The sequence below is a fragment of the Lissotriton vulgaris genome, chromosome 4_1 (genome assembly GCF_964263255.1).
Source record: "Lissotriton vulgaris chromosome 4_1, aLisVul1.2, whole genome shotgun sequence".
NCBI classification, from domain to species: Eukaryota; Metazoa; Chordata; class Amphibia; order Caudata; family Salamandridae; genus Lissotriton; species Lissotriton vulgaris.
This window is the reverse complement of record NC_141691.1, coordinates 2,016,057,885-2,016,085,362: the sequence shown is the minus strand read 5'-3', so window position 1 is coordinate 2,016,085,362 and position 27,478 is coordinate 2,016,057,885. Positions and strand designations below refer to the sequence as shown.

At 48.3% G+C, this 27,478-nt stretch overlaps 2 protein-coding genes across 2 annotated transcripts in view; both read left to right on the top strand.

Moving 5' to 3' along the window:
- Positions 1 to 27,478, top strand: part of LOC147724882 (alanine aminotransferase 2) — a 1,140,553-nt gene that overhangs the window by 147,491 nt on the left and 965,584 nt on the right. The window lies entirely within an intron of this gene.
- PPP1R16A (protein phosphatase 1 regulatory subunit 16A) overlaps positions 25,663 to 27,478 on the top strand; it is a 267,171-nt gene continuing 265,355 nt past the window's right edge. Inside the window, exon 1 of the mRNA XM_086966405.1 lies at positions 25,663 to 27,358. Coding sequence (XP_086822531.1) covers positions 27,106 to 27,358 — 253 coding nt within the window. The 5' untranslated portion in view covers positions 25,663 to 27,105. The remainder of the gene's footprint in view (positions 27,359 to 27,478) is intronic.

Genomic DNA, 27,478 nt, shown 5'->3' with positions numbered 1-27,478 from the left:
TCCTCGTTTGGACATCTCTGCTTTCTTGACCATCGCCACCACCTCCTTGAGAGTGGTTTCATTCATTGCCCATAACTTATCTTGAACGGCTCTGCAGGTCGTGTGCATCACGATCTGGTCTTTTATGTATTCGTCTTGGAGGGCACCATACCGACACGTGATGGCCAAACGTCGTAGAGCTGCCACATAATCATCCACGGATTCGCCCACCTCTTGTTTTCTCTGCTGAAAGTTGTAGCGATCTATGGAGACGCATACTGCTGGGCGGTAGTGGCTGTCCAGATCATCGATTGCATTCTTGAAGACATCTACTTCTGCTGCGCCCCTCTCCTTGGGTACTAGATTCTTGAACACCCTCACCCCTTCTGGGCCTAAATTGTGGAGCAGCAATCTCTTCTTTCTTGCCGGGGTGTATTCCGCTTCGCCTTCGTCTTCCAGGGCTTCTATGTAGTTTAAGAAGTATTCTTTCCAGTCTTCCCATTTTAACTGCGGCTCCCCCGGCCTGGGTAGAAACGGTACCGGTGCCATCAAGGCTGAGGCTTGATTTGCCATTCTTGCTTCACCTCTGGGGTTCTCCTCCTGTGCGCCTGACTGGTTGAATCCCCTGGATGTTCCCGCACTTCCCGCTGCGTCCCCTTGACTCCTGGGGCTGCCTGGGGTACTGTCCCTTATGGGCGGTGTGGGGTTATCTTCCTGTGTCTCTACCTCTGATTTAGGGGTGAAGCTCTTGGCTGCCAGGGTGCTGGCTAGGAGTTCTGTACTTTGGACCGCACTGACCTGGTGAGTTGACCTGTTCCCCGGTCTTTCTCGTGGTTCCTGCGCTGCTGCCACGCCCTGTGCTCTTGCTGTTCGTTGTCCTGTCCCTTTGGCTGATGTGGGACTGTTAGGGGGGTGTAGATCCAGTTCTGTGTGCACGTGGATGTTCTAGGTGCCAGCCTCGTCGCCAATGTAATGTCTGGTCTTCCCCCTTCAAGTACACACGGAGCCTGTGTAGTGGTAACAGGTATTTATTCAAATTCAAATACAATTCTACTGAGCAAGGGCGCCGAGCGTCTATCTGTGCCTAGCTCCGGTCGCCAACTCCCGATTCCCGTTTCGCGCCTTCGTTGCCTCCCGTTCTGCGCATGCGCGCGCTCCTGACGCTCCGGTCTATGACGTGACGCGTCATCGCGCTCGCGTCATAGACTAGAGCGCACACCACAGTGCCCACCTCCGGAGACTGCCACATGCTCGAAAGAAACGAGACCCGCTATGCCAGGGCCGAGAAACTTTCTAAGACGTTGATGGCATGTGAGCGGTCTAGAGTAGTCACCCTGGTTGGCAGGCATGGTCCATCTGCATCAACTGATCCTTGCCCTGTGCTGCAAAGCACTACATCCAACCACGTGGTTTCAATCTGGTGTCAAGGCACTACAATGATGTGCTGCAAGTGCGTCTCTTTTGCTTCGTGTGTTATTGATGCCCAGTAAATGGTAGTCCTTGCATCTGATTATGAAAAAAAAAACTCAACAAGGCGATAGAAATACTGGCGTAAGCAAGAAAATCTAGTACCGAAATGATGTAATAACTTACTAATAGAAAAAGATATAGGATGATATATATACTAATATTATCAAAATATTTATTCAGAATATTTTTTGGGGTAGAACTTTTTAAACAAAATATAAACAATTTTATAAAAAACGTTACCTATGTGCAAAAATGTTAAAAAAGAAGGTAACTGTTTTCGCGCATTTACAGTGGATACATGAATGAATGAATGATGTTAGACTTGTAGAGCGCGAAACTTAGCCCAAGGGCGTCAAGGTGCTAGATGCAAACATCAATGGATGGAGACGGAGAGAGGAAGATCATGCTTAAACAGAGGAACGACAAAAAAAACAGGTCTTTAAGGCTTTGCGAAATAGTGGTAAAGAAACCAAACTAGAAATTTCTGCTGGAAGAGAATTTCATAATTTGGGTGCAGCAGTCGAGAAGGCTCTGCCGCCCCATTTAACCTTCTTAAATTTGGGAATAGTGAGGAAACTTTTTGTCCGCAGACCGAAGGGATCTCGTGGGAGCATAATGCTGAACAGTCGCCTTAATGCCCTCAGAGCCAGAGCTCATAAAAGGCTTCGTGAGTCAAACATAAGATCTTTAACGTGATCCTATGTTCCATCGGAAGCCAGTGCAGAAGCTTAATCGAGGCCGTGACTGAATGATGTCTAGGAAGGTTCAATACCAGCCTGGCAGCGGCATTCTGCACCATCTGTAGACATTGAATAAGACATTTATTAATGCCCAGATAAAGGGCATTACAATAGTCCAATCTGAACGTTATTAAGGCCATAACAGCCTGTTTGCGTGCTTCAAGAGAAAGGTAGTGGGAGATCTTTCTAAGAATTCTAATGATGCCGAAACAGGTGGAGACGGTCCTGTTTACCTGAAGATCCAGAGAGAGGGCATTATCCACAATAACACCTAGGTTCTTCCCATGAGAAACTGGGCTGGGGCAGGCTCCCAGCGAAGCTGGCCACCAGTCACTGGACCAGATATCCTGATTGCTCCCAAAAATCAAGACCTCAGTCTTCTCTCCATTCAGTTTTAGAAAGTTTTCCACCATCCAAAGGGAAACTGCCTCCATACAGCTCCTGAAATTGAGGGCAGAATCTTTTACAGTTTGCATTATGGAGACCATTATTTGGGTGTTGTCTGCATTGGACAACACCTCCAGCCCAAAAGATCTCACCACTTTTGCTAGCGGGCCACATTGATATTAAAGAGTGTAGGGCTCAGAGAAGAGCCCTGAGGGACACCACACTTCAAAGATTTAGGGGCTGAAAAGAACTGGCCCAGCTTCACCCTCTTCTCTCGTTCACTAAGGAAGGAGGCCAGGAGCCTCAGAGCAGTACCTCCGACACCTATCTCACCTAGGCGAGCCACCAGCCTATGAGGAGACAGTGTCAAAGGCTGCGGTGAGATCCAAAAGTACCAGAAGAGTCAGAGCCGTTTCTACCATTAGGCAAGACTAGGCGGCTGCCTAGGGCGGCAAAAGGAGGAGGGCGGCAAAAAACACGAGATTGGGAATCCCCTTGGCTCCATTGTGTGAAATAACACTGGAGTAGCAGCTACGATTTTACAATCTCATTAATGTTGCCTTTTGAAAGTTCTACATTTGTCACATTTCATTTTGATCCAAAATATATTTTCATTTTGTGTTAAGCTTTCACTGAGGAAGTTTCGTTTTAAGCACATTAATTATTAAGTTTAGTTTTAGGCACATTAATTATTGTCAGAATTGTTTGTCTGTGTGTTCTCGGTCAGAAATCGCAGGTGACCAGTTTTAAATGGCTTCTAACGGATCCAGAGATGGAGCGTGGCTGTTTGAGACGAAGATTACCTATGGACAGCGGAACTAACAAGGCAAATTCTAGCGACTAAATAAAAAATACTGCCGGATGTAGCCAGCAGAGACTGTTAGCATCTCTTCTGCATCGAAGAGAAAAAAAAAACACATTTAAATGTTGGTCAAAATAAAGATTTGGAACCTGGTATATGGGATTTCCTTCTCTGGGTGCTGCGTCCATTACCTACATCACATTGGGCCCTGCAAATGCGAACAACTGGAAGAGCTTAATGTGCACTCCGTCCGGTCTCTCTCTGAGTCTAGGCAGTTTTCGGAAGTGACGAGCCACAGCGGAAGCCACGGAGACCTGGAGACCAAGAGGCCAGGAGTCGAAGTCGCTGTCGCTGGGCCCCGCATCAACGAGTGGAGGCTGCGTGTGCGGAGAATAAGGCGACCAAGCGAGGCAAGTGAGCAGTTGTGCAGTGGGTGACCAGGCTAGTGCCACGTTTTCTACCGTTCCCATAAGTGCGGAGGTGGTCGGCGTGGGCGCTAGGCCAGTGCGGTTTGCACAACGGAGAGGACTGCCCCACCCCACGCGGGAATCCTTCACGCTGCAAGGCCAACTTTGGCATGGTGAGCCGCCTGGCGCTGGAACTGGTGGAGACGAAGGTATTGCAGCGTTACACGTGTTTGCTTTATTTGCTTGCAAGGAAAGCGGGGGCTACGTGGGTTTTGTTGTCCGTCATGTTGTTCTCTGAGCAGTGTTGGCAACAGTGAGGCCTACAATTGCAACAAGATGCCCTGCCACTAATTGAAGCTCTTAGCTAGCCTGCAGTTTATGAGACAGAGGTCATGCTATTCAAATGCACCTGACCTAGCTTGAACAAGCGCACCTGACTTACAGCAAGCAAAAGTGTTGCTGGAATGAATTATTGAGGTGCATCATGTAGAGGAATTGATGGTTGAATGTTCTATACCTGCTGTGTTTTGTATTGTACTGATATTTCATTTTCGTGTGAGTGGTGTGTTATTTCGTGTTTGGTGTTATTATATAGTAGGGTTTTTTCCCCCGGAGATTTATATAGCGCGATATCAGAGTGTTTTACATGAGCACCAGTTATGTTAAACAAGGACACTCCCATTTTTCACTGGACAGTGGGCACAGGGGCAATAAGTGATTTGCCCAGGACCATAGGACGTTGAGCGTCATTGCCGAGACTGGAACCGGGCTCCCTAGATTTGAGATTGACGGCCTAGCCCGTTAGGCCACATCTACTCTCAATATTAGTTATTAGGTCTTGTTTGTGTCTCCTGCGCTCCTGAGTATGTGCTCACTGGAACGAATGGATTTCCTGCTCGGATGAGCCGGAAAGCTGAAAAGCAAAAGTAAAGTTGAACCGTGATGACAGGGGAAGAGAGTGATGGTAGTAAAAGGGAGGGGGCGGCATTTTTTAATTCTCGCCTAGCGAAGCAAAACGCCTAGAAACGGCCCTGAGTAGACTACAAGATAAAGAAAAGGAATAGAGATGAAGAACAGTCTACAACTGGATGGACTAAACAAAGTATAGTTTCCGAGCAACTGACAAATTCACATTCAAAGTTAGATCATATCAAACTATCAGTACAATAAGTTTTCTGGATTCAAAGTATTCTCAAAAGTTATTTTATTTATTTTCTTATTTCCTTTATTCTTATCACATATGTAGATGTGTTACACATAACTCCTTGGTGGTAAGTTGGTATTGATGACATCACCAAACGTAGCCAATAGACGACACGTGTTTCGTCTCGGGGCAAATCACCTGACGACTTCCTCAGGGCAAGCACAAATCTCAGTATGCAAATTCACCACATTACAGGTAAAATCTATATGTGGTCCCAAACAACCTGGGTCTTAAAATACATATATATTTCATATACGGTATATATCCTTCAGTGTTCTTACATATTGCGTGAATAAAATCTCAATCGGAAAATTAATCTGGTCCCGTTAAGTGTAAATAGAATGTATTCACAAGAAGGAGAGTACTCCTGCCATTATCCTCGGTCCGTAAATCAACTGGATGGACTACATACAATCAATCAATCAATCAATCAATGACACTTATAGAGCGCGCTACATACCCGTAGGGTCTCAAGGCGCTGGGGGGGGGGGGGGTGCCGCTACTGCTCAAACAGCCAGGTCTTCAGCTTCTTCCTGAAGGAGAGGTGGTCTTGGGTCAGGCGCAGGTCGGTCGGGAGGGAGTTCCAGGTCTTGGCGGCCAGGTAGGAGAAGGACCTTCCTCCTGTAGTCGCTCTTCGGATGCGGGGGACGGCGGCGAGGGCGTGGTTTGCTGAACGGAGGTGGCGTTTGGGAGCGTAGAAGTTGATCCGGCTGTTGAGGTAGCTCGGGCCTTGGTCGTGTAGGGCTTTGTGTGCGTGGGTGAGGAGGCGGAAGGTGATTCTTTTGTTGACGGGGAGCCAGTGAAGGTCTCTCAGATGTCCGGTGATGTGGCTGGTTCGTGGGATGTCGAGGATGAGTCTGGCTGAGGCGTTCTGGATCCGCTGGAGTCTCTTCTGGAGCTTGGCGGTGGTACCGGCGTAGAGGGCGTTGCACTGGTCCTAGTGTATCTGCGTACCTGAGACCAGGGGTGGCTGGTGATAGTGGCCGAAAGGGGCATTGCCCTGCCATTCTGAGAGGAGAGGCAAGAAAAGAATGTCAAAATCCAAGCAACTGAAAAGAAATTACTTGCTGGCTGCTCAATTTCTTTTAATGCTGCAGCTGTAATAAACTGCAGATGCAGTCCTGCTGTCATGTGCCTGCCAGGGCGAGGTCATCTTTCGACCTGCAGGCACAAACTATAGTAGTGACATCATGTCAGGGGTGTGCCGAGTTAGATTGTGCAGGAGAAATCTGCTCTTCGGGCGATATAAAAAATTGCCCTGCGAGGAGTTTGCAGAACTCCATTTGTTTCAATGGCAGAGGGCGGGGCAGGCTGAGAGGCAGAACGAGGTAGTGGGTGGCAAAAATTAGCAGCGATCATGAGAGGGGCCGGGCTGTAGGAGGGGTGCAGCTGTCTGCACTCTTCCTTCCTTTCCTCACATGTGGTGTGCTTTCACTTTTGAAAGCGTTATGTAGCTGAAACACGTTTCATTGGGATTGTTACAGCATAGGCTGAGGCTCAAAAGAATACAGGCTGGTAGGTGCCTATTTTCCCTTTAAACTGTAATCAATACGTAACTTGTTATGGATTTTTTAATTTATGTGCAGTTAAGTAGCCACGTGGTGGTGTTCACGCAGGAGAGTTTGTAATTAGCAAACTTGACCTTAAGATATTGGTGCGCATTGCATAAGCACCAGCCGGGCCACATTAATCAGGGTCACTCAGATTTTTTTTAAGGCAGAATCCCAGGATATACTCGAGCCGGGCGCCGAGACTCAACAGCACTTAGTGGTCTTTTTCCTCGAGCCCCTGGTTCAGCTCGGCTCAAGGAAGGGTGAATGTTAAAATATTTTCACTGTAAAGAATTATCTGTACCCCTCTTTTGAGGTGATAAGGATTTGGCCATGTGTTAAGTCATATCTTCCTGCTCTGGATCTGCTCATATATACACTGGCAACTACGCTTGGTTGCATTGCTGCTGTGTTGGTGTTTTGCTACGGGAAACATCCTTTATGACGCAACTTTTACAACGCAGTGCCTTTACGACGCAACTTTTACAACGCAAACCATTACAACGCATTGCGCTGGGGGGCGCTCTAGGATAAGGAATTCGTTTAATTTACTATCCAACACCTGGAGTTGGAATAGTAAATTAAACTATTCACTATCCAGCACCCCAAAGCGCTATGCGTTGTAAAGGTTTTCGTTGTAAATACCGCGTTGTAAAGGCATGCGTGGTAAAAGTATGCGTTGTAATGTCATACATCCTTTTGCCACCTTCCGTCGTCATTATTATTTGCACTCTAGAGCATGCAGGTTTCCGATTGAGCTACTGTACACTCCAGCCCTTGCAGACTACTTCTGCCCTTGGTAAAAAATAAAAATGTCTTGTTTTAAAATTGGAACCGAAATTCCGTAGACTGCTTAAGAATTTAGTTAAAATATAGTTACCGACTGCTGGTTCTTTACTACTGTCTGCTCTGCTGGCATCAGCTTCCTGGTTTCCAGTCTGCGCATGGCTGCTGATTTTGTTGTTGAAGCTCAGTTAGGACTTCCGGGTCAGGTGACTACCGGCAGCGTCAGTCAGCAAAAACCAGACGAATCTCGTGACCGAATATCTTATGAAGTCATGGCGCAATGTGAAAGCGAGCGGCATTTTAATACATTGAATCGTAGTATGAAAAATGATTGTCCCCAACAGCAGCGGTGAGGAGCGGCTATTGAAGCAGGTGAGAGGGAGGCCCGGTGGGGGCCCGTGTAGGAGCGGACTCGAGTGTGTGTGCATGTGTGTGCGTGTGTGTGTGTGTGTGTGTGCCAGCCTGCCTGTGTGTGTGTGTGCCTGCGTGTGTGTGTGTGTGTGCTTCCGTGAGTGTGAATGTGGAGCAACAGATGTGCACAGCGCCGGGCTGTACGTGCGTGTCCACAAACCAGAATCGCCGCGCGTGCCCCGGCCTGTCTACCTTGAGAGGCATCTCGACGACAATAGGTCTCGAGAGCGAGACCTTAAAAGAGGGAAAGCTGATTTGAATTTTCGATGGTGACCTTCACATATGAAGCAATTGGAGTTTCTTTTTGTGGGGTTTTAATTGTTAATTCACAGTTATAATCCTAAAGAACTCAAATGTAATTGTTTCAAATGTAAATGTCACCATCTAATATTCAAGACCTGATTTTCATTTTTCAGGGCTGTGTTTCATTGTGCATGTTTAATTTCATTCAGTTTACACACTCCAGCAGTACTACTCCACATTCATGACTGAAAAACAATAATGAACTCAATTCCCTGGACACTGGCCATAAGTAATTGTTAATCATTATTTGCGGGGAAGGGGGGCATCTGCTCTCAATGGCAGGTTTTGCACTATGGTGATCTGTTTATTTATAGTTGCCAAGTCTTGAGATTGCTTATGTGCAACATATCCATAGTTTCATTTGCACAGTACTAAAATCCAATCATGCAAGTGGCTCACTAAAGTGTCAGTAACTGTTTATCATATTTAAGGCAGTGAGATATGAGGCAGGTTTTGATGCATTTAAATATTTCATCACACTTTCACAATGTCTTAATAAACCTTTCTCTCTCAAATTTGCTTTAAAATGTACCATTTGCGACAGGTTTCTTGAAGGTTTTCTCCCCAAACACGAAATACCACTTGAACCCAACCTTTACTTCTCACCACTTTCAAATGTCACCAGCCGCCACTACCTGTGACCACCTACCTCCATGCCAGATCGACCTCGTGGGGAATGGATGTATCAAATTCAAATATCTGGGATTCTGATACTCGAGAGTCTCTAATATTTCCTGTAATGACACAGAATGTACCATTAAATGGGTGTCCTTGCATCTGATCAATGGATTGTGTGCACGGACCAACTCCTACTGAAGTTCTAAGAGTCCTTAACAACTAACCAATGGCCACAGCGACATGAGGGACTCCTGGAGCACCACAATACCCTGGCCACAAGTGGTGGTCTCGAAAATAAGAATTTGTGTCACTGACGATGCGGTGCCAGAGAACTTCAGAGACACCATTATCCATAAAAACCCAACCTTGAAAGGTAGCTCTTGAGATACTGGCACGTTGTGCCCCTTGGTAGCCAGTGCTACGTTTGAGCTTGTATATCTGGCAATACTACATACATACACACTTATAGGCTGGTACGCAGCACATTCCTAGAAACCAAGGAGCGTCCGGAGACGTAAACAGAACATCAAACTTGCAAGAGGTCCCGGCACCAGATTTTTTTTACAGCACCCTTTAACCTGTTGCAGCCACATTGTAGTGACCTGCTGTGCTGGTCACTGGTCTAGTTGTTCTGTTTACCAGCCACTCCTCTAGGGCTGACTTACATCCCACCCCACACCCATTGGACTCAAATGGCTTCAGCCCCCCCTGTCGTGTGTGGCAGCCCGGGATGAGACAGATTCCCGGGCACACACACACAGCCGCACCCCAGCACTTCACAGGTCTTTTAAAGACGTTTTGCTTGTTAATGAGGCTTTGTTGTTGTTTCACCCTTTCTAAGAACACCTGCAGCTCCACTCTGTCTATTGCTTAGAGATTCAGCCCCCCCAAAAAATGTCTTAGCCCCCCCCCCCAAAATGTGGCTCTAGTTGCGCCTCTGCACCCATCCAACACAGATGTCACAGGACATGTGACCCTGGCAATAAAAGGGACCGGGCACACGTGCCCTGGGCCAGTACTAACTAACTATCTGTGTCTGTGTCCTGATTGTTCATGCATGAGGGCCCAGGGTCCCACAGCATTACTACAGCATTACACACGTGTCCTGAGTCCTGGGAGTCCAAGGTTGGGATTGGAAATAAAACAGCAGCGTCCGCACATGTTTACACATTCTGTTATGCTGGCCTCCCCTTAAGAGCACGGGCCTCATCGACACCGGTGGCCGCCCCACCTGCTGGGAATTTAGTGCGAGGGGAAAAAATGAGTTGAAATAGTTATTACAACAACAACGTTAATATTAATATACGGTGTTGTGTTAAGGCAGCGCTGCGTTTGTCCACACGGAGCCTCTGGGCGCTGTGAGGAGCGAGACAAAGGCCCATGGTTCAGTGGCTTCGTGACATCTCGGTTGTGGGTTAAACCGGGATTAGGGGAGGCCCCGCTCACGAGCAGGCGACTCCGGGGGGCGTGGAAGAGGTGGGCCTCGCGGCAGGAGGTTGTAGCCTGAACACGTGCTCGGGCTCTGAGGTCCGCCGTCTGTACAGCCGGAAGTGTCCCCCCTCGCCCTCCGTCTTCTTTACTGGGGCCTGTCGTCTGTCTGTCCCTCAGTGTGCAGTGTCCTCTCCTCTCTCGCTTTGCAGGAGTCGGGCGCATCTCTCTTCTCTCTCTCTCTCTCCTTTGTGTGACATTCCCCTGTCTCTTCGCAGAGAGGCGCGGCTGTCTCTTTTCTGTGTGGCCTCCCCTCCTCTGTGCGTTGTTATCTCTCTATGTTAAGCCCCGCTCTCTTCTGTGTGACATGTTCCCGTCTTGCGTCTCTTTCCTCTGTGTAACACATGCATCCCTCAATGCCTATCATATGGGTGACATGTACCACGCGGCCTCTCCTCTCTAGGGCCTGGCTGACTGTCCTCTCGTATGCCATGCCTCTCTTTTGTTCTCTCCTGTGTGCGCCATAGCCCTTGCGTGTCCCTCCCGCTCGTGAGCATGACATCCCACTCTCTTATGTGGCAAGTGTCTGTCTTTCCTCTGCCGCCCCCCAATGACGGTGTTACTCTCTTCTCTGTGACCTGCCTGTTTGTATCTCCCCATGTGACATGTCTCTCTCTCCCACGAGCCTCTACCCTGAGTGGAGGCAGGCGAGCGGAGGAGGGCAGGCGACGTCTCATCTCTGAGCACACCTGTCTCTTCTTTGTATGGCATGTCCCTTTCTGTTCCCCCTCCTGTTGCATCCCTGTCTCTCCTCAGTGTGACATCTCGCTCTGTTTCCTTTCTCCCAGAAGTGGTCCCTGGGGCCTGCCTAGAAGAAGGCAGGAGGAGGAAACATGGGTGTAGGGACCATGGGGGGCACAGGATGTAACCCCCCCCCCACTCCTCCCCAGATTATGAAGTAGCACCTAAAACACAACCAGCTGCAGACAGAGCCTGTCTCTGACCCGATGCCGCACAACTCCTGCCTCCTTGAATGCTGTTACCAAACAACCGCCCTCTGGGGTGCTGGAAGACATCTTTGCTGCCTTCATTATTTCATTATCGTGACTGAGGTGTTGAACCTCTTTAAATAGTTTGGTTTGGCACAGCAGGCCTGACAGCAGAGTAAAGGACCCGGGAGACACTAGTTCTGTTAATGTGACTGCAGGCCAGTGCTTTAAATGGGCTGGTACTGTCCGGTATGGGTCCCAGCACTTTTTTTTTTAGATTGAGAGTACCGGCACTTCTCAAAAGAAATGCTATACTTTTAATTGGAGAGTACTGGCACTTCTCAGAAACAAGCAGGTACTCTGTTACAGAGTACCCGCACTTCTATTTTTCCATTTCAAGCACTGCGGCAGGCTCTCCTGACTTGAGAAACTATTAGGAGAGACTCAACACCCCAGTGACAACAAAGAAAGAATTACAAAAAAGAAAAATATTATTATGTTATGCTGTGTGTATATGCAGAGTGCACTATTATCACCCAGTGGTTCTTTTTGCACTGAGCAGGTGTGTATGTCTAATCGAACCTACGGTGGGGATATGGGAAAAACTAGGTTTTCCGTTTTTTGTGGAACTCCAGAAGAGATGATGGGGCTCTTATGTGTGGTGGGCGGTCTTTCCACGCTTTAGGAGCGATGTAAGAGAAGGCTTGGCCTCTGGATCTAATTCTGTGTATGCGTGGGATGTGTGCAAGTAAGAATCACGTGGAGCGGCTGCGTCTGGATGGTTGGTGGAAGGAGATACAGCTGTTTATGCAGGCGGGCTGTATGTTGTGTAGTGCCATGCACGTGTGTGTAAGGAGTTTGAACTGAGTGGGTTTGTGTATCAAGAGGCAGTGGGGCTCCCTGAGGTGCGGTGTGATGTGCGTTCTGCGCGGGAGGTTGAAGTTGAGTCTGGCTGCAGAGTTCTGGATGGTTGGTAGTCTTTTAGTGAGTTGGTTGGGTATTCCAGCATAGAGGGTAGTTCCGTAGTCCAGTTTGCTGGTGATGAGGGTGTGAGTAAAGGTTTTTTCTGCTATTACTTGTGAGCCATCTGAAGATCTTCCTCATTAACTTCAGGGTGTGGAAGCAGGATAAGGTGACGGTGTTGACAGGGCAGTGATGCCCAGTCTGTTGTTAGTGATGATCCCGAGGTTCTTGGTTTGGGTGATGGGGTAGTCTGGATCCAAGGTCTGTTCGACACCTGGGGCAATATTACACAAAATGCCCCAGGGACACAACTGGAGTTTGCGCCTACTTTGCGCGCTCCCAGAGCACTTTGGATTACAGAAGGGGCCGCAGTCGCATGTGCGCCCCAATCTGTAATACTAAAAACGCTGGTGCACATACAGCACCAGTACTTTCCCAAGAGGCCATTTCCTCATTTGCATGGGGACGTGGCCCCATAAATATCAGGGAATCTAATTGCCTTTGTGCCCGCGCCGTATTATAGATTCGGGCACAGAGGCTACGAAGCTGTCAGGTGCCCTCCGGACAGGGGGGAGGAGGTCCCATAGACCCCTAGACATCCCCTTGCAGGCGGGTGCAGTCATTCACTGCACCCACCTGCAAGGGGATTTCTAATCGTCCTTAAAAGTGCAGGAGGGATGCCGCCTGCACAGTGAAACACGGAGCAGCTGCTTCAAAGCCACTCCGTATTGCACTTGAATGCAAGACTTTGCAGCTTCCCTGGGGGTAGCACATTCAACATAATAAAGCACACTCTTTTTGTTAGTGCCAAGAGCTCCTTTTGAAAGGTGCACTCGGTGCTAACAAGGTGAGTGCGCTGTCCCCTGGATCACTGACAGAATATCGACAGTCAAAATATCGACTTGCCAAAATATCGAGGTAAAAATATAGAATGCCAGAATATCGACTTCCTATCTACAAACTGGTAAGTGCAAAAATATCGACTCCAAAATATTGATAGGAAAAAATATAGACAGTCAAAATATAGAATTTTTTAAATATCTTAAAAGTAATTTTAAAGTAATATAATAATAAATATAATTAATTTAAACATACTTAAAATACTTAAATAAACTTAAAATTAATAAATAATTTATGTAACTTAAACATTTTTTTTTTAAAACATATATATATATATATATATATATATATATCCCATAAGATTCCAAATTAAACGCGCACTCAGAGGTAAAGTGATACAGTGTCGCTTTATTTGCTGTTACGCGTTTCGGAAGCCAAAACTCCCTTGCTCCTGTGAGCAAGGGAGTTTTGGCTTCCGAAACGCGTAACAGCAAATAAAGCGACACTGTATCACTTTACCTCTGAGTGCGCGTTTAATTTGGAATCTTATGGGAAATAATTGACTGGCGGGGCTCTGCCAGCCGTAAACGCGCCACCGGACTTTGGGAGGTTCCACCGTGAAAGAGCCGTGAGAAGTAAACATATATATATATATATATATATATATATATATATATATATATACATACATATTATTAACAAAACATATGCAATATTTTTTCCGTAGGATAGTGAGAGGGTTAAATTTACTATTCACACTCCAGAGAGTGCAACAGTAGGGAAAGAGTTGGATAGCGTAGGGATAAAAATTACTATTCCCACTCCAGAGAGCGCAACAGTAGGTAAAGCGTTGGATTGCATAAGGTTAAAAATTACAATTCCCACTCTAGTGAGCGCAACAGTAGGGAAAGCGTTGGATAGCGTAGGGGTAAAAATTACTATTCCCACTCCAGTGAGTGCAACAGTAGGGAAAGCGTTGGATAGCGTAGTGGTAAAAATTACTATTCCAACTCCAGAGAGTGCAACAGTAGGGAAAGCATTGGATAGCGTAGGGGTAAAAATAACTATTCCCACTCCATAGAGTGCAACAGTAGAGAAAGTGTTGGATAGCGTAGGAGTAAAAATTACTATTCCCACTCCACAGAGTGCAACAGTAGGGAAAGCGTTGGATAGCGTAAGGATAAAAATTACTATACCCACTCCAGTGAGTGCAATAGTAGGGAAAGCGTTGGATAGCGTAGAGGTAAAAATTACTATTCCAACTCCAGAGAGTGCATCAGTAGGGAAAGCGCTGGATAGCGTAGTGGTAAACATGACTATTCCCACTCCAGTGAGTGCAACAGTGGGGAAATTGTTGGATAGCATAGGAGTAAAAATTCCTATTCCCACTCCAGTGAGTGCAACAGTAGGGAAAGAGTTGGATAGCGTAGGGATAAAAATTACTATTCCTACTCCAGAGAGTGCAACAGTGGGGAAAGCTTGGATAGCGTAGAGATAAAAATTACTATTCCCACTCCAGCGAGTGCAACAGTAGGGAAAGCGTTGGATAGCGTAGGGGTAAAAATTACTATTCCCACTCCAGTGAGTGCAACAGTAGGGAAAGCGTTGGATAGCGTAGGGGTAAAAATTACTATTCCCACTCCAGTGAGTGCAATAGTAGGGAAAATAAATATTTCATATATAAATATAAATAACATAAATATTAATACCAATTACAAAATAATTAAAATATTGTACAATTTTATAAAATATATTAATTAATCAATTAAAATAAATTACAAATAAAAATTAACTATTAATAAAAATTACCTGCTAATACCAATTATTTACCAATAAATTAATTTCCAATATAAAAATAAAGAAAAATTAGACACAAAAAATATTTAAAAAATATAATTACATTACTTCCCAAGCTATTCCCCTATAAACACACAACCCACTACAGAAAATAATGTAATAAAAGTAACATATTTTTAAATTAATCAATTAAAATTAATTACCAATTATATTTTAATTAATTACCAATTAATAATTAATTAACAATTAATTCTAAATAAATACCAATAAATAAAATGACATATTTAATTAATTATAATTAAATTACTTCCCACCCTATTCCCCTATAAACCCACAACCCGCTAAAGAAAATAAATTACTAAAATTAACATATTTATCAATTAATAAATTAAAATTAATTACCAATTATATTGTAATTAATTACCAATTAATAATTAATTAACAATTAATTCTAAATAAATACCAATAAATAAAATAACATTTAATTGATTATAATTAAATTACTTCCCACCCTATTCCCCTATAAACCCACAACCCGCTACAGAAAATAAATTACTAAAATTAAAATATTTATCAATTAATCGATTAAAATTAATTACCAATTATATTTTAATTAATTACCAATTATTAATTAATTAACAATTAATTCTAAATAAATAACAATAAATAAAATGACATTTAATTAATTATAATTAAATTACTTCCCACCCTATTCCCCTATAAACCCACAACCCGCTACAGATTTATATTACACAAAAATTAATATTAACTTACCTTAAATTCGATATTTTTGTTGTCTATATTATGTCTAGTCGATATTACGTCCATTCTATATTTTTGATTCAATATTATGTCCATTCTATTCGATACTAACATTTTCTAGTCGATATTTTGGTAGTCTATATTATGTCTAGTCGATATTATGTCCATTCTATATTTTTTACTCAATAATATGTCTAGTCGATAATAAAAACTCGATATTTTGACTCTATACACTGTCCCCTATAATACGGCCCCAGGTGGAGTCCCAAGGCAAGGTGTACTTGCTGAAGATTACCAGTTCTGTCATGTCAGTGTTGAGCTTAAGACAGTTGAACTTCATCCAGCTCGTGATTTTGGTCATGCAGCAGTGAACGTATTTCTTGCGCTGGGGTTCTTGTCTGAGATGGAGAGTATGAATTGTATGTTTCCAACGTAGGAGGGGATGTTTATGTCATGTGAACGGATGATGTTGGTAAGCGGGGTCATGTATGCATTGAAGAGTGTAGGGCTGAGGAATGAACCTTGAGGCACTCCGTAATGTAATGTAATGTAATGTAATGTAAAAATTACCTTTAAAGCGCAGCTAACACCTAGCGGTTTCTTGGCGCTCAAGCACACAGGGAGGAGACAGCTCACAACACATAGGCATTAGCAGAAGGCATTACAAAACAAATAAGTTTTAAGAAGAGATCTAAAACGTGCATAGGGAGAAACGAGTCTAATGTTCAGAGGGAGTGAGTTCCAAAAGAAAGGAGCAAGAAAAGAGAATCTTGAACTTCCATGTTTCTTACATTTAAAAACAGGGACCTTGAGTAAGGCAAGGTGGGAGGAGCGTAGATTGCCGGCGGGGGCATAGGGGTGCAGTAGTGAAGAAATGAAAAAAGGGCTCAAACCAGCAAGGGACTTAAAAATGATGCAGCCTAGCTTGAATTTGCACCGCTCAGACACGGGAAGCCAATGAAGGGACTTTAACAAGGGGCTGACATGACGGTGTCTGGACTGATGGTAAATGAGGCGTGCAGCTTGGTTCTGGATAAGCTGAAGCCTCTTCATCAAATAGGAGGGAATGCCTACATAAAGTGAATTGGCATAGTCAATTCTTGAAATGACTAACGCCAGCAGAACTAAAGTAAGTGCTTCGGTGGTCAAAAAATGGGCTATCTTCCGGATCTTCCAGAGCTGAAAAAAACTAGAAGAGACTTCAGCATTAATCTGGGGCTTCATCGTGAGGTCGTTACTGATGATAACACCCAGACTTTTTGCTGAGTCGACTGGATTAGGGGGAGAGCCCAGGCTCGCTGGCCAGAAGGTGGATTTCCACGGGTTGGCGGCACCCCCGACAAGGACCAGTTCAGTCTTGTCGGGGTTGAGCTTCAGATGATTAACCCCCATCCAATCGCTGATGTGGCAGAGGGTGGACTGGAAGGTGTGAATAGACTCCGCCGAACCATCAATGTTAAAAATCAGCTGAATGTCATCCGCGTAATTAAACGCGGTGACATGATTGCCTCGTAGAGACCGGATGAGAGGGGTCAGATATAAATTAAAAAGAAGGGGGGATAACGAGGAACCCTGCGGGACTCCACAAGTTAAACCTACCCTGTCAGCGGTGAACTGGGAGAGCCGAACCGCCTGCTGGCGATTGGACAAGAAGGAGCGAACCCAGTCCAGAGCGGTGCCCCGGATGCCAGCCTCCTCGACACGGTCGACCAAAATATTATGGTCGACCGTGTCAAAGGCGGCCGACAGATCCAGGAGCACCAAAACCTGGCTGGTGTTAGAGTCCGCTCCTCTCCGTAGTTCTTCCATAACTGAGAGTATGACTGACTCCGTAGAATGGGCGGGTCTGAAACCGGCCTGTTGGGAGTCAAGATATTGGGAGTGCTCAATGAAGGAGCTCAAGGTGTTGGTAACATGAGACTCCAGCACTTTACTAAGGTAGGGGAGGAGGGAGATGGGACGAAAATTGCTCATGATTGTCGGGTCTGCCGTGGGTTTTTTTAAAATGGGCACGACCTCGGCCACCTTGAAGGAACTGGGAACCGAACCGGAAGACAGGGACAAATTTAGAAGTCTCAAGGGGGGAAGCGGGCAGGCTGTGAAAGCCTCACGTAGAATCAGAGGAGGACAGCAGTCAGTCGGGGACCCAGAGGTGACCTTACTTAACAAGATCGAAAACTCCTCCTCTGAGATGGGGGGAATCTGAGTAAGTTGCTGCAAATTAGGAAGGGACATAGAGAGAACGGACCCAGTGGAAAGAGAGGGGCCGGCGAGAGAGATGCTCTTTTTAATGTTACCAATCTTATCCACAAAATACTGATTAAGGGAGTCGTAGAGCGCTTGGGAGGGGAGGGGTTTGATGGTAATCCTGTCCGGATGTGATAGCTCCTCCACTATGGAGAAGATGTCTTTCGTTTTAGTCGCGGAGTTAACAATTTTTTGTGAGAAATAAGAAGTCTTGGCAGATAAAATCGCAATTTTATATTCTTTGAGCAGGGACCTATACCGCGACTTAGTGTCAGCAGCATAACCTCGCCGCCATTGACGCTCAGCCTGCCTAAGCTCAAACTTTAGAGTTTTAAGGTCTTCAGTAAACCACTTTTGTGCATCATGTGGACGTTTAAGCTTGATGTGTTTGAGCGGGGCCACAACATTGCTGGCTGATACAAGCCAGTTCCTGAGAACTGAGGCTTGGGTGTCGATAGAATCAGTAGAGTTGGCTGCGGGGGGGGGGAGAGAAATTTTAAGTAGGTCGGCGAATTCACCAAGATCCGCCCTATTCCAATTCCGGGCTTGAAAGTTGCTCTGCAGAATTCTGCTGGGACTGGGGGTAACTGTAAGGGAGAAAGAAATTATAAAATGGTCTGACCATAAGCAGGGGGAAATAAGGGGAGCCGAGATCTCCACATTAGATGTCCAGACCTGGTCCAAGACATGACCTTTAATGTGGGTCGGGGGACACATTGAACTGACCCAGGAGTCCCGGAGGGTCCTTGAAGCGCCGCAGCCTTCCAGCGCTGTTTGTGACGGACTACACTGCCCACCGCCCAACGCGACCGGAAGTCGCGCACGCCCTGTCCCGCCCCCGGAGGTGCTCATATCTCCAGCCAGAGCCCCGGGGGAGCGGGGGACACATTGAACTGACCCAGGAGTCCCGGAGGGTCCTTGAAGCGCCGCAGCCTTCCAGCGCTGTTTGTGACGGACTACACTGCCCACCGCCCAACGCGACCGGAAGTCGCGCACGCCCTGTCCCGCCCCCGGAGGTGCTCATATCTCCAGCCAGAGCCCCGGGGGAGCGGGGGACACATTGAACTGACCCAGGAGTCCCGGAGGGTCCTTGAAGCGCCGCAGCCTTCCAGCGCTGTTTGTGACGGACTACACTGCCCACCGCCCAACGCGACCGGAAGTCGCGCACGCCCTGTCCCGCCCCCGGAGGTGCTCATATCTCCAGCCAGAGCCCCGGGGGAGCGGGGGACACATTGAACTGACCCAGGAGTCCCGGAGGGTCCTTGAAGCGCCGCAGCCTTCCAGCGCTGTTTGTGACGGACTACACTGCCCACCGCCCAACGCGACCGGAAGTCGCGCACGCCCTGTCCCGCCCCCGGAGGTGCTCATATCTCCAGCCAGAGCCCCGGGGGAGCGGGGGACACATTGAACTGACCCAGGAGTCCCGGAGGGTCCTTGAAGCGCCGCAGCCTTCCAGCGCTGTTTGTGACGGACTACACTGCCCACCGCCCAACGCGACCGGAAGTCGCGCACGCCCTGTCCCGCCCCCGGAGGTGCTCATATCTCCAGCCAGAGCCCCGGGGGAGCGGGGGACACATTGAACTGACCCAGGAGTCCCGGAGGGTCCTTGAAGCGCCGCAGCCTTCCAGCGCTGTTTGTGACGGACTACACTGCCCACCGCCCAACGCGACCGGAAGTCGCGCACGCCCTGTCCCGCCCCCGGAGGTGCTCATATCTCCAGCCAGAGCCCCGGGGGAGCGGGGGACACATTGAACTGACCCAGGAGTCCCGGAGGGTCCTTGAAGCGCCGCAGCCTTCCAGCGCTGTTTGTGACGGACTACACTGCCCACCGCCCAACGCGACCGGAAGTCGCGCACGCCCTGTCCCGCCCCCGGAGGTGCTCATATCTCCAGCCAGAGCCCCGGGGGAGCGGGGGACACATTGAACTGACCCAGGAGTCCCGGAGGGTCCTTGAAGCGCCGCAGCCTTCCAGCGCTGTTTGTGACGGACTACACTGCCCACCGCCCAACGCGACCGGAAGTCGCGCACGCCCTGTCCCGCCCCCGGAGGTGCTCATATCTCCAGCCAGAGCCCCGGGGGAGCGGGGGACACATTGAACTGACCCAGGAGTCCCGGAGGGTCCTTGAAGCGCCGCAGCCTTCCAGCGCTGTTTGTGACGGACTACACTGCCCACCGCCCAACGCGACCGGAAGTCGCGCACGCCCTGTCCCGCCCCCGGAGGTGCTCATATCTCCAGCCAGAGCCCCCGCGTCGCGGGACGCGCGCGCGGGCGCCGCCGGGCTAAGCCCGGGCAAAGGGCGGGCCCTCTGTGGCCCTCGGAGGCACAAGGAGGACGGGACGGGCCACCCCCCTTGGCTACTACGAAGGAGGTGGTACCGATTCGTTGTATTGTTCTACCATCCACTGGATACAGGAGGTAAAATCATATTGACACATAATATTGACTGCCTTGAAACCCTCCCCGCCTATCTTAATTGGGCTTATGACATTGTTCTCTGGCCCAGTACTGGTGTTTGTCGCTGTTACCATATTGTTGCTATATACGAAACCTTTCAACATTATGGATGGCAAAGGGGTCTTAAATATTACTAACTCCTGTGGGGGGCTTGGAAACGGGAGTTTGGATAACTTAAACCTCTGCCGTCAATCCCATCTAGTAACATCCAACTGCTGCCAATCACCATCATTATTGGATGAACTTAATGCGCTTTGTAAAACTAACTACATCCTGTTGCAAGAGGGCAACAAATCAACTGGTGCCCCTCTAAATAAAAGTCCTAGTCCTAACAAACTACCTATTCCCCAAGTAACCCACCAGGGAAATCACTTCTCAATTACAGATATAGATAGTACTCCTATTACAAACCCTCAGACACCCCCCACCAAAAGAAAGCGGAATGCTAGCCTCCCTTCGGTCTGTACTATTTCTCCGCAATCATTTAGGGCATGCTCTACCTCTTATTCTCCCCCACCTTCAACATCAATTGACCCTTTGACCCTGATTGAACACATCATTAAAACTTTAATATCCCCTTTGGTTAAAAAAATCATGGTCATCGGGGAAAAAGTTGCCTTCATAGAAGAAACAACGAAGGCGAACGCTATTCTCTTAGATAGCCTGGTTAGAGCTAACAAAGCTGAACTCACAGCCACTGCCGATCCTCCTAAAATTATGACACAAAGCAGTACTCCCCCAACCCAGCCTTCAGCACCTAATAAATCTAAAAAGTTATTACCATCTAATACCCGGCAGACATCACCTAACAAAAGTAGTTCAAAAAAGGTAATACCATCGCACTCTGATAACGGAGTAGGGTCATCTAAAGATTCAACGCCCTTAGTGGGGACTCTCTCAAAAAATGGTTACAGACATAGAAAATCTAATCAAATTGACCTACCGCCGGAGGCAGCTCCATTTGTTTGCATCCTATCAGGCGTGCCTGAATTAAGCAATGGAAATATTGAGGGACAAACCGAGCTGGCAAACAAGGTATCATCTTGGTTAACAAAGAATAGGCCCCTTCCACCAAATCTACATGGGAATATATTGAATGTCAGAAGGGTGAAATGGTTGGGTCCTCTAACCAAAGACATAGCGGGAGATCTGATTCTTGTAAACTTTAGGGATCCTCGGGTTGTCCATTATCTTTTGGGCTGGCAGCCACAAAGGGGGGACGGTCCAATAGTTGTCAGGGAATTGAGAGATTTTTACCCCAGACCCGTATATATGCCACTTGTAAGATTTAAGACAGGTAATAATTACTTTAGGGGCAACAATACACCCAGCATTTTCAAGCTACCCACTTGGAATCACTTTCCGAAAATCCGACCCTGAAAGGTCTGATAATAAATCTCTGATACCTGGGGCTGCCTAGAATTGCAGAGGAGGCGGCTCTAAGTGGGGGAAGGTTGTTACGTCTAGACCGGTTAAATGCCAATTGAGTGAGGGTTGTATCCCCCTTTTTTCATATGAATGAATTTCCTTCTTAACGCACTTTGCACTTTTCTCCGTATAATCTTAAAATTGTCTGTTATATTTTTGTAAACTTATTGTATGTACGTACTTACTCTTTGGAATGGTACTCCCTTTTAATGTTTAGATATGAATGTATTTTTACTTTGTACTGTGCTTTTATGGTTGCTTTGTTTCAACCGAATAAAGCTTATTGACTTGACTTGACTTGACTAATGTGGGTCGGGGTATTTATATGTTGGCAGCAGTTCATACCAGATAAAAGATCCGAGAACATGATGGAGCAGGTACTCTCCTTTTCGTCAAAAGGCCAATAATTAAAATCTCCTAAAATTAGGATATTAGAGTTCTTAATGATAAGTTCGGTGAGCATCTCACCAAACAGCGTTAAACAGTTAGGCATAGGTTGAGGGGGGCGGTATGCTAACACACAAATCAAGGGTGTGGCTGAGGATTCCAATCTCAGCACGAGATGATCAACCAAAGGAATACAGACCGTAGTTAGTGAGGAGAATCTAATAGAGGATGTAATGATCGCTGCTACTCCTCCACCGGGCCTATCAGAGGCTCGGTCTACTTGCAAAATATAGTAGCCAGGAGGGATAGCGCAAGAATGTCTGGAGTGGAATCAGCATTGAGCCAGGTCTCGGTCAGCAACAGTATATCGGGTTTCACGGAGTCTAGGTAATTGAAAATTTCCAACTGGTGTCTAACCAGTGAGCGAGTATTAAGATAGCTCACTGAGAATTTTGATAACAGAGGCCCTTTGGTAGGAGAAGGATCCGTGCCAGCGAGGGGGGACAGAGGGGAAAGAGCAGCAGGAACTCGTAAAGGGGGCGTTGAAATCTCAGGGAACGAGTCCCTGATGCATAGCAACCCTAATGAATCGAGTTTCAACCGAGTAATGATGTAAGAGGCCAGTTAGCATGTAGATGTAAAAGACCAGAAGATGAATATCCGAGAGACAGGACAGGGGGACTAGCCCCTAGCCCCGGTCGGCCGCGGACGGGCGCAGACGGGCTTACCTTAGGCGCACCTTCGGCGCGCCATCGTCGCGCCCGCTGCGCTTCCGGGGAGCCATTGCAATTTGAATTCAAACCCCACCCCCAGCTAGAGCGCAGCGCACGTCACCGGGAACCAGGTCCTCACCTAAAATGGCACCTGCCCTCCACAGCAATCGGAACGTCAAACAAATTTGTAGAGCGAGCTACTCACCCGCTAGGGTCTCAAGGCGCTGGGAGGGGGGGGGGGGTAGTCTCTACTGCTCAAACAGCCAGGTCTTGAGTTGTTTCCTGAAGGAGAGATGGTCCTGGGTCAGCCGTAGGTGGGTGGGGAGGGAGTTCCATGTCTTGGCCGCCAGGTAGGAGAAGGATTTCCCTCCGGCGGTGGTTTGGCGAATTCGTAGGACGGAGGCGAGGGCCTCTGATTGATAGGAGTTCTTTGTTCAAGGCATGATGGGGCCAGGGGTCCGAATAGGCTCTGGACTCCACGGTGGCACCGGTATCATTCATAGTGATGGCGGGCCATGCAGTCAGGGTCCGTTCTTCGAGTGTGATTGGAAGTCGACTTACCAGGGAGACAGGACCCAGCTGAGAGTGGAGTTGCAGTATATGGAGGTGATCTTGTCACAGAAGAAATCCAAGAGTTTGTTACAGAGGTCTTGTGAGGGGTTAAGTTGATGGAGGTGACTTTGGGTGAGGTGAAGTGTTTAACGATGGCGAATATTTCCTTGCTGCTGTTGGTGCCTGCATGGATGCGGTCTGTGAGGGCTGCTCTTTAGTTTACAACTCTTCAAGGGGGCACGAGAGAAGTTCAGCCTGATTTCAGACAGGCAGGTTCTGTCACTGTGTTTGATGTTCAATGTCTGTGGAAACATTCAAAACAGAAAACAGCACCTGCAAATCTTTTGACTCTGAATATGTATATGTGTGTTTTAAGTGTCAGTTTAAGTTATGGTGCAAAAAGAGTATTAAACTTCATGTACTAACACTAACTGAATGACAATAATGAAATAATTGAACACAAAGCACTGATCTTTGGTGTTCAACAGAAGAGAGACTGATGTAACCCTACGGTCTCTGAACTATACAAAATGCAAACCTGGATTCAAATCCCGCTTCCTCCCTTGACCAAACTGTGTGATCCATGTCCCATTGCGTTATTACACTAGGTATTATTTTCCTTACCCAACTACTTTGAGAAAACATTAAAGTAGTTCAGCAGGATCTCTGTTGTACAAAAAAGTCACATATACATATATCCTTTAGATTTAATAACCACACAGGCTATATAAATAGAGAAACAGACAAACGGACACATTTTCAGTAACTCATGTCAGCTTTTTTTTACAGTTTTATATAGCATAAACTTGACCTGAAGGTATTGGGTATCGGAGCGCTTTACAGGAGCACCAGTTGTGTTACATGAGGACACATTCCTTTTTTTTTTGTCAGGGCATAAGCGTGCTCCTCAATGTTTTAATGTTTTTCAATAAATGTCACTAAATTCAGTGGTATAATTGTAGGTGCTAAATTTAGAAACTGAGAAATTTTGTAAAAATCATTTCTTTTAAAAACGTTTAATCTCTTTATCATATTTTTTCATCTCGTGTGTTGCCAATGTGATGGCTCAGTTGTGCTTTGACTCCTAGAGCCAAGCCAGACCTCTGACTCTGCTCTTCCCGAGGCGAACCCTGTCCCCCCATGAATGTAGTGTCTCCTACCTAGGCCTGAGTTGTAAACCATGCTTTTTTCATGGTGTTTGCATGTTTTTTTCCACTCCATGTAGAGCGTGGAGTTTAAAAAAACTCGGTGGAGTGGCACAGAGTTTTTCCTTTCTCGCGACTCGCCAACGTTAAGCAGGCGAGTGTGAGTGAGGAAAATCCAATGCTAGACCACCTCCTCATGAGATTTCTCAATGCGAGCGGTCGTGGCAGGTAGCTACCGCTCGCGTTGAGAAACCTGCCGCTCGCATTGAGAAACCTGCCGCTCGCATTGAGAAACCTGCCGCTCGCGTTGAGGAAGCTGCCGCTCGCGTTGAGGAAGCTGCCGCTCGCATTGAGAAACCTGCCGCTCGCGTTGAGGAAGCTGTCGCTCGAGTAGAACATCTACTCGAACAGCAGAAAGAAGCTGCGCCCTCTTGCACTGTGTGTGGTGCGATTCACACTGATTTTACAGCGCGAGACAAACACCCAGTGCTAAAAATCAGACCTAGCGGCGCAACTTACCTCACTCTGTTGCTTGAGGAACTCCGCAGAGCGCGACACCGTTTTTTGTCTACTTTCAGGCCTACTCCTACTCCGTTGGTAGGACAGTAAAAACCGGATCAGCACTGACTGTCTCTCTGTGTCCCTTAGCCCTAGTGTCTTTCTGTCTCTTCTCTGTATGACATGCCCCTCTCTTTCCTCTGTGTGACCTGTCCTCCATGCCTCGTCTCTCTAGGGCTGTCGGTCTCTCCTGTGAGCAACATGTCCCTCCCACTCTCTCCTATGTGACGTCCTCCCTGTCTCCTTTCTAGGGAGGTCTGACTGTCTCTCTTGTGTATGTCATGTCCATCTCTCCTCTGTGTGACAAGTCCTCCCTGCCTCTCCACTCTAGGACCTGCCTGCGCCTCTTGTGAATGACATGTCCCTCTCTGCCTCCTCTCTTTAAGGGCTCTGGCTGTCTCACGTGTGCATGACACACACCCCTCTCCCCTCTCTGTGAAACAAGTCCTCTCTGGCTCTCCTCTCTAGAGTCTGCCGGTCTCGCTTGTGTGTGACATGGCCCCTCTCTCTCTTCTGTGGCTCATGTCCCTCCCTGTCTCTCCTCTCTAGAGTTTGCTTCTCTCTCTCTTGTATGCCATGCCTTCTCTCCCTCCTCTGTGGGTCATGTCCCTCCGTGACATGTCCTCCTCCCCAGTGCCTGTCTCTCCTGTGTGTGACATCTCACTCTCCCCCTCCCTCCCTGGAGCGCTGCCCCGGGCCCTGCCTGGTGGAGGGCGGGAGGAGGCGAGCAGGAAGCGGCTCAGCTTTCCAAGAGTCCGGGGGTGGGAGGAGGCGAGAGGTGGAGAGCACCGGGGAGAGAGAGGGAGGAGGCGGAGTCCGCCCAGCGCTGCAACAGGTCCAGGCTGACAAGTGGCTGCCGGGGCAGCGCCGTCCGTGTAGCCGGACCCCGAGCCTCAGCCCCCCGGAGACGGCTGGAGGTGCCCGCAGAGTCCGTTGCCAGGGGGGTCCGGAGCCCGGGCTGTGCCCCCCGCTGCACGCGCGCGCCCCCCAGGGCCGCCCGAAGGATCCCGGCGGTGGCCCTCTCCGGGTCCAGGCCAGGTCCAGGGGTGTCTGCGCCCCCCGGAGGCAGGCAGGGGGTGTCTCTGCGTGGCGGCCCCCGGGGGCAGCGAGGGAGCCGCCTCCCGCGCCGGTGACACCGGATCTGCATCTCTGGGTCCAGGGCTCTCCTGGAGTCCGCAGCCCAGGAGGCTCGGAGCGTCGCTTCTGGAGCCCGCGCGGGTGCCCGGGGGCTGCTGACTCCTGGTGGGAGGCTCTACCCCCAAGAAGAAGAGGGGCAGCGTCCGGAGCCGTCGGTGTCAGGCACCCCCTTCACCCCGCCGTGCTGCTGTGGGGGAGCCCCTGTCAGCCCCTCGAGGACAGGTAGACCGCATTGGGGCGCCTCACACTCCGGAGGGTAGACAGACAGCGCCTCGAGGCCGAGGCAGGCGCTACACATGAGCTTCGGCTCCCAGGATGAATGAAGACGTGCTGCCCGCTTGCAGGAGTTCCTGCCTCCTGCGCTCGGTCCCGCTAAACTTTCTGGCGCCTGGAGACCCTCCCCAGACTGTGGTGTGCTCTTAGAAGGACCGCGTGCTTCTTCAAGACCCCTGAGCTCGAACTAAACATTCCACAGAGCGCAGACCCCAAACCGCTGACCGTATACTACTCCCCGGCCTCTCCTGCCCCATTCATCTCCTGCTGTCTCTTCTTCTGACGTCAGACCTTTCCTGACTGGAAACTTTCCTTGACATCAGACCTTTCCTTACTCTGCCTGATACCCTAGGCCACCCCTGACCCCGCCCCCCCTTGGGCTGCCTTTGACTAGAAACCTTTCCTGACCCTAGGCCTTTCCTGACCTCTATCTTCCGAATCCAGGTCCTTTCTTTGACAGACCATCAGAATCCTAACTGGCCATTACCCCACATCTGGGTTGTGTTGATTGAATAGTGCACATTGCTTGGACCTCCCATTTGCAAAGCCAGTGGCCTGGTGTCCCGTTGAGCTGGGCGAGCCAGGCCTTGGTCTTCGCATTGATGCTTCGTGTTGTGTTTGGGATTATAGGTGTGACCACGAGAAGCAACCGCATGGAGCGACCAGGGACCCTCTCCATTTGTACCCCAATACAATGGAAGCCGCTGCGCTGACGTGGCCTGCCCATTGCAACTTGACTTGAAACTTCTGGCTTGACCTCGTCCTTGGGCAACCATGGCGGACCACCTGGAGCTCTTGACGGAGATGCCGGCAGTAAGCCGCATGGGCACGCAGGAGCGCCTGAAGCATGCCCAGAAGCGGAGGAACCAACAGCTCAAAAAGTGGGCGCAGTTTGAGAAGGAAGCCCAGGGTAAGAAGGGCAAAGCGGGTGCTAAGAAGATGCGGAGCAGCAAGGGCGAGCGGCGGGTCTTCTTCCCTGAAAACATCACCCTACTAGAAGCGGCTGCCCGCAACGATGTGGAAGAAGGTATGTGACTTTCAAGTGCTTGTTTGTTGTGGTTTCATGTTGATATCCTATACATTTCCTTACTCAACCACAACTTCTGCACACCCTACTGCACATGAGGCACTCTGCGGCCCACATGGA